The sequence below is a fragment of the Gossypium hirsutum genome, chromosome A11 (genome assembly GCF_007990345.1).
Source record: "Gossypium hirsutum isolate 1008001.06 chromosome A11, Gossypium_hirsutum_v2.1, whole genome shotgun sequence".
NCBI classification, from domain to species: Eukaryota; Viridiplantae; Streptophyta; class Magnoliopsida; order Malvales; family Malvaceae; genus Gossypium; species Gossypium hirsutum.
Window position 1 is genome coordinate 85109599 of NC_053434.1, and position 9983 is coordinate 85119581.

Below are 9983 nucleotides of genomic sequence, written 5' to 3' on the forward strand. Positions count from 1 at the left end.
CCATCAATTTTAAACGAAAGAAATTATTAGATAAGTTCTTTTTTATCACATAAACCATGTTTTATAAATAAAATAAAAAGTACAAAATACTGCTGCAACCAATATTTTTATAAGTAGTTAAATTGATCAAATTATTGATTTTTTATATGACCGATTGATTCAATTTGATTAAATAAATTATTAAAAATAAAAATAAATAAATAAAATAAAATAAAAACAGTTTAATAGGCTGATCTGGTATTTTAGTCCAACTCAATTGATCCGTGCAGGGCCTTGCCCCTCCCCCTTGCTCAATGGTGTAAATGTAGTGCACGTCAATTATTCAATTATTCCCTTTTAACTTTTATTTAATTGGAACAATTGCAAATTTGTCCCATTTCAAAAGTTCAAATTTTAATTTAAGTCCTTTAGCTTTGACCCTAAATTTTAAAATTTTATCTCAATCGTTCTCACATAAATCCTAGTTTCACCCTTTTTTAGTAATTTACAGATCAATTAATTCAACCTAATTTTTCAAACTAATGTACCGATGAATCTAATCCCAACAACCTGCAACTATCTAAGGTTTCTTTGTTTTTTTCCCGAGTATGTTGTCCTGTTGTCTGTTTTAGTCTATCGCATGCGTTTTGATTGGTGTAATTAGTTAAACATCAATTCCAAGTCCATTAAAATTGTATTTAATTAAGTTAGTTGGTTTAGGTAATATCATGAATTAAAACCCAGCATTACATTAATTTCCTCGTCATGCTACATTATTTTATTTTGGAAAAGCACTTACCTAATTCATTATTTCATATATACATAGTACTTGTCATGGCCTTTCTTTATAATTTATTGAAAGCTCTTTTTCTTGGAATCTACCTTATTTAAATTCCATTTCATTTGGTAGAAATATTTTTTTTTTCTAACTTTAAATACAACCATCAATCCTATGCAATAAGAATTATTAGATAAGCTGACAAGAATATTCAAAAGTTGATTTTCATAATATAGAATTGGTTAGCTGGTATTTTGAAAACCAATTATTCTGTCTTTTGACATGAGCCCTCTGTTTGTCTTTTGACAGTTTGTTGCTTTTGTACTTTTTTTTTGTTTTCGTCTCTTTTTTTTTAGAATCATCCAATTGAGAGATATGGAGGACGAACTAGCAACTTTGAATCTAATGGATGAGGAAGAGGATGCGTTCAGTAAGGACGCCTCGGTGGTAGATAATGAGTACAAGTATTGTCTGGTAGGACTTTGCTTAATAGATAGCACGGTTCACTTCCTTTCATTAAGAAATACCATGGCCGATCTATGGTACCCAATTGGAGGGGTCTTTATTTCGGATCTTGGAGAGAGAATATACCTACTCTGTTTCTTTCATGATATTGATATTAATAGAATACTATCAGGTACCCCTTGGTTTTTTAACAACCATTTGTTAATCCTGCATAAGATTCAACCTGGTGAAGATCCTATTTTGGTGCCACTGTCAACCTCTAAATTTTGGATTCAAATCCATGATTTACCCATAGGGATGATGACTAAAGCAACGGCCAAGCAATTTGGAAATTTTCTGGGGCAGTTTGTGGAATATGATGCCCCTATCCCAACAATGGGGATTCAGAAATTCATGCGCATTAGAGGCCGCCTGGATGTGACTATGCCATTGAAACGAAAAAAGAAAATCTTGATTGGGAAGGAACGGTTGGTTTATGCACGGTTCCAATATGAGAAGTTGAGTTTATTTTGTTTCATTTACAATAGGCTTGGGCACGGGGAAAGCTTTTGCCTATTAAGAACAAAAATTGATCCCTCAAGAATTATTTTTGGCTGGGATATCTCGCTTAGGGCGGTAGAGAAGCATTGGAATTCCTCGACAACTAAATGGCTACGGGAAGCTGATGGCTCGATCGGTAAACAATTGGAAAAAAAAAAAGTGGATCTGCTGGGAATAATTTTGGGATAGAGAGAGATTCTGGGCATGTTTGGAGGAAGGATGTTGAGAAATCTTATCCTAATCCTAATTTTATGCCTCTTGGATATGGAAAGGAGGCCTCTTTCAAGGGATATGCTAATATCCATAATATGGGAAATAGAGGGATTTTAGAGGAAGTTTCTAAAAATGGGCCATGAAACTAATTCTGGTTTCTGAAAATGAACCCTTTGAAACCGTGGAAGGAAAGAAACGAAAGCGAATGGTTGGTGGTGGAAATGTCAGATCTGCAAAAGTTGTGGAGGAAAACACCCAGGATCAATCAGCTAGCTCTACAGGGTAGAGCAGCCGAATGCAATGAGGTTCAGTAGTTGGAATGTTCATGGCTTAGGGAGACCATGGATAGTTAATTGGCTCCGAAACAAATTGAGAGCCTTAAATCCCCAAGTTTTGTTTATTATAGAAACAAAAGTTTGTTCAAAAAAGATGGAAGTGATTTGGTCGAAATGCAGTTTTAGTAGTGGTATTAATGTTGATGCAATAGGTAATGAAGGCAGTTTATCCTTGTGTTGGAAAGATAGTACTACGATTAGTCTGAGAAGCTATTCCCATTTTTATATTGATGTGAATGTTCATGATCCTGTAAAGGGCGAGAACTAGAGACTCACCGAGTTTTATGGGAACTCGAATAAACATCAGAGAAGTGCGTCTTGGGAGTTGCTTCGACAGTTGAATCATGGGAAACAAAGACCTTGGCTGGTGGTTGGAGATTTCAATAAGATCACAAGCTTATTCGAAAAAAAAGGTAGGAGACTTAGATCAGAGCATCAAATGGCGGCATTTCGTAACGTCTTGGAGGAATGTGGTCTAACTAATCTTGGTTTTGATGGTAGATGGTACACATAGGAGTGGGGCAAATTTTGTACTACCAATATTCGAGAAAGGATTGATCGGGCTTTTGTGAATTTATTGATCGGGCTTTTGTGAATTTAGAATGATGGGATCTTTTCTCAGAATACACAGTTGAACACCTAAGCCATTCTATTTCGCACCATTGTCCTATCCTTGTGGATTCTTATGGAAAGCATAAACATACTAGACATCGCCCAAGTAAGTTGTTTCGATTTGAGGCTACTTGGTGTCTTGATTCGTCTTTTGAGAAGGAGATGAAAAATTATTGGGCTACCTCCAATATTAAAATTCCTGAAAAGCTGGTTAAATTAGGGAAAAAACTTCAATACTAGGCTCGTATGAAATCTCATGAACACAAGAAAAATAATGATCTGGAAAGCCGCCTACTTGAACTTTATAACTTTGATCCGACAGATGATAATCTGGCTATGATAACGAATGTTTAGATGGGTTTAACTGGGAAGCAGATAAAGAGAAAATTTACTGGCAACATCGCGTTTGGATTAATTGGATAAAAAATAGGGATTGAAATACAAGTTTCTTCCACAAGGTCATTGCTAGTCACCGTTCTCGAAATAAAATAGCTGGTTTGGAAGATCGAAATAGAGTTTGGGTGTCTGATTGGGTGGGTATTTCAAAAATTGCAGTAGAGTATTTCAAAAAACTCTATCCTACTTTTGATGTAGGTAATGATGAGAGGTTGTTTGGGCTGGTAGAGAAGGGCATGACCCTCCAGCATGAATGAGGAATTACTTAAACCTTTCTCAGAGATGGAAATTGAAAATGCGGTGTGAATGATGGAGCCTCTCAAGCACCAAGGACAGACGATTTTCTAGCACTTTTCTTTCAAAGGTATTGGCAGATCATTGGCCCTCAGATTTCTATTTATTGGTTGTCTATCTTAAATGGTGAAACTGAAATGGAAACAATCAATAAAACCCACATAGTCTTAATTCCAAAAGTACTTATTGAGTGTATAAGTGAGATTCTGGGGTGTTGCATTGACAAGGCTCAAAGGGCCTTTATACCAGGCAGACACATATCTAATAATGTACTTATTGCTTATAAAGTGCTTCATGCGCTCAAAATGAAGAAAAAGGGTTAAAATGGGAATTTTACGCTTAAGCTCGATATGAGCAAGGATTTTTTGACTGGAATAATGAATGTAGTGGGTTTTCACATTGAATGGATCACTCTTATTATGAGATGCGTCTATTCGGCCAGCTATACAGTGGGTATTAATAACGATATTAGTGATCGATTCCTGCCATCGGGAGGATTATTGTAGGGGGATTTGTTAAGTCCCTACCTGTTTCTTATCTGTACAGAGGGGTTCTCGACATTACTAAATAAGGCCAAGTTGTCAGGGTTGATGAAGGGGACCTAAATTGGTAGAGGAAGATTTGTAGTTAATCATTTTTTTTGCGGACGATTGCATCCTTTTTTTTATGCTTCAAGGGAGAGTGCAAATGCTATCCATAATATTATTAAGGAGTACGAATCGATTTCGGGCCAATAAGTGAATTTAGAAAAGTCATTGGTTTACTTTGGGGCAAATGTGTACTTGAATGTTAGAGATTTGGTGACCAACACTTTGGGTGTTTGTGTGGCAACAAACCCAAAAAACTATTTAGGGCTTCCAATGATGGTTGATAGGAGGAAAAGATGGGCTTTTGCCAATTATATTGATCGATTTAGGAAAAGGATCGAGGGGTGGAGTATCTGTTATCCCTCTATGAATGGTAAAGAGGTTTTTCTTCAATCTGTCCTACAGGCAATCCCAGTCTATGCAATGTTGTGTTTTGCTTTGCCAAAAATTTTATCCCGAAATACTAAATCTACTAGGGGTATTCATTAGAGCACTTGGAGTTTATTATGTAAGCCCAAAAGCGAAGTTGGCATGGGTTTCAAAGACTTATTTATGTTTAATAAAGCTTTGTTGGCTAAGCAAGCATGGAGGTTGTTTTCTCAACCGAATTGTTTGTTTGCCAAAGTTTTAAGAGTCATTATTATCTTTTATGTGATTTTATGTCGGTAGAAGTAAGCTCTAACCTTTCACCACCTGGCCAAGTATATGTAGTGCTCGAAATCTAATTGATGATAGGCTAATTTGGCATATCGGGAGCGGAGAAGCTGTGAATATTTGGAACAATCTTTGGCTACCAGATTCTAGGAATACTAGAGTGTTAGTTAATTCTATTAATCCTTATTGGATAACTGTAAGTCAGTTGATTGATAAAGAAACAATTAGCTGGAAGAAGGCTGAAATTTCAGACATCTTTGGCACCAATCAGGCTGAGCGTATCTTCAATGTCCCTCTCTCTCATATATGATTAAATGACATGTTGGTCTAGAGGCATGAAGCAACCGAGGAATAAATACATAGTAAAAAGTGGGTACAAAGTCCTAATTTCAGAACATCTACATTTTGCTAATCAGATTTCTACTGCTACACCTCACATTTACAAAGAATTTTACAACTCTCTATGAAAATTACAACTACCAGAAAAAAAAAATATACATGTGTGGACTGTTCAATGATTTCTTGCCTCATTTCAGCAATTTAGCCAAGCATAGATTGATCAAAGATGTTTTGTGTCCACTGTGCAACAACCCATTGAAAGATGCTAATCAATTGAATCAAACTTTTCAGGTACTTCAGCAACTGTGGAAACACCTGTATATTTTGAGTACCCAAAGGATGGATTCCTCGAATTATAAATATTGGTTAGCATAAATGTTTATTGTAAAGAATGAAAGACAACGAATGCTAATAGCTATATCTTACTAGGCTCTTTGGTCTAGAAGAAACAAGCTGGTTCATGAAGGACAGAAAGGTTCCGTCCAAGATATTTTGGGATTTATACATGGGTACATGCAGGAACTAAATCAGACTCAGAATCCTTTTCATTCTATGAAACCTATGATGAAGGACCTATGGTGACCTCCAAATACCTATGTTATTAAACTAAACTTTGATGCTTCTTTTAATACAGATACATACACTTCAGTTGCAGTTGTTCTAGCTCGAAACAACAAAGGTCAGATTATGAGGTCCTATACTTACCCTTATGATGGAATCCAAGATGCTTTTGTGGCAGAAGCTAGGGCTTTCGAGAGATCTTTACTCTTTGCAGCTGAAATGGGTTTCCTCAAGATTTCTGTTGAAGGAGACTCCTTGACAATCATTAGAAAGATCAAATCAAAAAAGAAGACAAATCGATCCTCCGACCGGTGATTCTAAGCATCTGCGACTTATGAAGAAGGTTCGAGGAGATATCTTACCATTTCATTCCAAGAGAAGTAAATAAGGCTACCCATATGTTGGCTAAGAAAGGACGTCGGTATCAAGCACCATGTTTTAGGGTTGAAGAAGCCCCAGATCCAATTGAGAAGATGACAATTGTGGACTGGAACAACTAGATTCGACAGTATTAAGGTTTCTTTTAGAAGCTTGAAAATGGAGAAAGTTCACTTTGAATCTCCATGGGCTTGTTTATCTTAAGCTTTTGCCTCTTGTACTATGTTTGATGATTTTTTAGCTTTGTTTGAAGAGGTTTTGGCTAGTATTTCTCTGGTTTCTTTCTATGGTTGTTTGGGGGAAGGCTCTGTTTTGTTTCGTTTATGGTTTTTTACTTTGGGTTTTGTTTGAGGCATTTTAATATTTGTTTGTTATTTAGTTGTGTGTGGCTATTTGATTTTCATCTTTTAGTGTATTTAGTGTGTTGTTTGGTTTGCTTGTAATGTCTTTTCATCTGCTTTGTAATGTCTTTCAAGGTGTTAGTTTTTATTGAGCCCCTAAAACATTTAATGAATACCAGTTTTACATTAAAAAAAAAAGTAAGTTAAGATCCCATTTAACCATTAAATGTCATATAAGATTATTTTTACATGTTATTATTGAATAGAAATTTTCAAAAAAAAAATTCTTCAAAAAATTTATTTCTCCTTTTGTATCTAGAGAGCCATCAAAGTTTTTATTTTTCATCATCTTTCCTTTATTCTTTAAAAAACTTTCAGTTTGCACTAGGTTCCAATTATTGTTCAAAGAGATAATTTGGTTTACTGTAAAATAGTTTCATTTTGACAGAGGCTAAAAAAAAAATTAAAGAAAACAAATTAAATGCAAAGTAAAATAAGGAGCAAAGCAAGGAGAGATAACACGCAATATTTGTTAACGCGGTTCGAATTCATCAAGTCTACCCAGTAATGCCTTGTTTAGAGAATGATTTTATTTAACAATTCAACCTATACAACTATTGGCTAATGAAACATCTCAAAATAGGGCCTAGTCGGAACAATAGTTTCGGGACCACAAATTCGACGTTGAATTATTTAACCCAGACGGTTAATCCATTGATCTCAAATATAGGAAGGATCTAGCCCGAACAGGTATTCCTTGAGTGATCGAGCCTCCCTAAGAATATGTGTGCATTACGGATTTAGCCCGGACGGGTAATCTGACTAGGGTCTGAATTTAGCCTGAACTGGTAATTCAGATCCGAGCTCATTACGGGTGTTTGTCGCTACAAGGGATTTAGCCTGGACTAGTAATCCCAACATCACCCTATGAGTTTACATTGCGGGGGATTTAGCCTGGGCTGGTAATCTCGTCGTATAATGTGAGGTTCGCGAGAGTGCATACTTGAGATGATCGCTCTTATGACTTGACGGTAAATGGATAATCTATCGAGACTTCCGAGAAACTCAACGGGATTAACATGAGATATAAAAATGAAAATGTTGAATGATGAGCTCATCTAAGACAAATTACATTGTGCATTGTTATGAGACTAACTTGTTGATTGAGTGCCTGTGATAGGGAAACTATTTCATGTTTGTTGGTTTTATTGCCTAATATGGATGAATGCTAATTAATCAGTAAGTTTACTTTCCAATTATTTGGGCTTACTAAGCATGTAAATGTTTATCCCTCTCTTTTTCCTGTCTTACAGAGCTCGTGGACTCGCGAAGATTGGGAGACGATTGCAGAGTCAATGCACTATCATCTTGACTAGCTTTGGTAAATAGATACTCTTATTTTGTTCAATGGCATGTATAGGCCTTTTGTTATTTTGTTATATGTGTCATTTGATTAGCCAATATGAAGGCTTATAAAGGTATAATATTCCCTTGTATATGGCCATGGAAATTGGCTCAGGTTGGAGTAGGTTATGACCTACCAAATTGTGCATGTTATGTTCCAATGTTCTTGTGATGATTAAATATGGTGTATTACAATTAGTCATATGTAGCATGACTAAATCACATGGGGTGGTTAGACCACAATTTTGGCAATGAGTTAAGATAACGAGCCAATCTTAATTGAGTCACAAATCATGGAAATCTTTAAGATAAAGGGGACAACCTAGCATGTATAAAAACCGATGAGATGAGGTTTACATTCAATGAGCTATATTAAAGTCATTTAAGGGGATAATTAGACCATGTTAAGTGTTATTGAAAACTATAAGTGGTTATGGTTATTAGAGGGTGACCTAAGGCTTGGAAAATAGCCTAAAAAGGTCAACACGGGCGTGTGTCTAGGCCGTGTGTGACACACGAACCGCCCCATGGGCGTGTGAAATGGCCGTGTGCCCCCTGCACCTAAAAATATTAAGTCAGAATGCATGGTAGTAAACACACGGGTAGAGACACGACCGTGTGTCTCAACCTTGTAAAGGGTACGGCCTAGCATACAGGCGTGTGTCGTGGCCATGTGCCCCTAAATGCATGCTGACGTCATAAACAAAATACTTGAGTTTTTGGACATGGGCGACTACATGGGCGTGTCTAGGCCATGTGAAGGACATGGGCCAGGGACACGGGCATGTGTTTGGCCGTGTGAAAACCCCTGTAGGTTCGAAATAGAAAATAAATTCAATTAATTCCACATGGGTAGGGGACACGAGCGTGTGCATTACCTCTACATGGGCGTGTGAGGCTTAACTTAGAAATTTTTTCAAGAACTTTCTTAAGTCCTCGGTTTAGTCTCGGACCTTTCTCAATGTATGTTTTGGGCCCCGTCGGCCCATAATAAACACATTAAGATGTTGTTTGATTGGGTTCAAATTGGAACGAAATTTTATAACCCATATTTCCCGAAAATGTTCGAGTACATGTCTGGTAACTCCTCGTACTTGATCCCGGTCTTGGGTACGGGTAAAGGGTGTTACGTCTAGTGGTATCAGAGCTACGATTTAGTCAGTTCTAGGACAACCGTAGAGTATATCGAGTTTAGCTATACATGCCATTATACAAACGTGATAGTGTGATATCTCCTAACTGTTTAATTATTTTTGAATATAGTAAATGTCTTCCAATCATGCACAAGATGAGTCCGAGAGAGTCGAGAGCCATGCTCCAGCTTTCGTACAACGAGCTGTTTCTATTAGTAGTAAAAGGCCTATTTCTGAAAGCCGGGAAGAGGCCAGAGTCGCCTTCTTTGACATGATGGATGAATGGTTTGGGGATTATTTGAAGAAGCACCTCAACATACCACGACCTCCCCCGCCCCCTAACCGACCTGATGAAGAAGTGCCATGAGGTATGGCACCTGTAAGAGTTGGTAAAGCCTCGATGGACAAGCTTAGAAAGTATGGGGTTGAAAAATTTAAAGCTAAGATTAATGATGATGCTGAACAAGCCAAGTTCTGGCTCGAGAATACTATACAAGTGTTGGATGAATTATCATGCACACCTGAGGAGTGTTTAAAGTGTGTTGTATCTCTCCTAAAAGATACTGCATACCACTGGTGGAAGACCGTATCTTTAGTGGTACCAAAGGAAAACATTACTTGGGAATTTTTCCAAGCGGAGTTTAAGAAGAAATACATCAGTCAAAGGTTCTTAGACTCGAAGCGAAAGGAGTTCCTGGAACTCAAACAAGGAAATAAGACTGTAGCGGAATACGAAAGAGAGTTTGTAAGGCTAAGTCAGTATGCAATTGAATGGGTTCAAACAGAGTCAGAAATGTGTAAATGCTTCTAGGAAGGTCTAAATGAGGAAATCAAGCTATTAGTTGGGATTCTTGAGATACATGAGTTTGTTGCATTAGCTAATCGGGCCAAGAAGGCCAAGGAACTCAATAATGAAAGGAAGCAAGCTAAGAGAGAAACTCGAGTTGCGAATAAGAGATCCAGCGGTAAGACGC

The 9983-nt window shown here is 37.1% G+C and overlaps 1 protein-coding gene and 1 long non-coding RNA gene across 2 annotated transcripts; one reads left to right on the forward strand and one right to left on the reverse strand.

The window, feature by feature from the left end:
• Positions 1-1132: 1132 nt before the first annotated feature.
• On the forward strand, positions 1133-2261 carry LOC107957045 (uncharacterized). The gene is made up of 2 exons (XM_016892479.1): positions 1133-1898; positions 2164-2261. Exons 1-2 carry the CDS (start codon positions 1133-1135, stop codon positions 2259-2261), a joined length of 864 nt encoding a protein of 287 aa, XP_016747968.1.
• A 2871-nt stretch (positions 2262-5132) lies between these two features.
• LOC107891339 (uncharacterized) lies at positions 5133-6637 on the reverse strand. The gene is made up of 2 exons (XR_001682194.2): positions 6116-6637; positions 5133-6007 (listed from the first exon to the last, which is right to left on the reverse strand). It is a non-coding gene; the product is annotated as an uncharacterized lncRNA (long non-coding RNA).
• Positions 6638-9983: the final 3346 nt, after the last annotated feature.

What these genes read in the sequence shown, in the direction of transcription:
- LOC107957045 (XM_016892479.1), top strand. Translation starts at nt 1,133, where the DNA reads ATGGAGGACGAACTAGCAACTTTGAATCTAATGGATGAGGAAGAGGAT. An exon ending in GGAAGCTGATGGCTCGATCG is followed by an intron (nt 1,899 to 2,163) that starts GTAAACAATTGG and finishes AAACCGTGGAAG; the next exon opens with GAAAGAAACGAAAGCGAATG.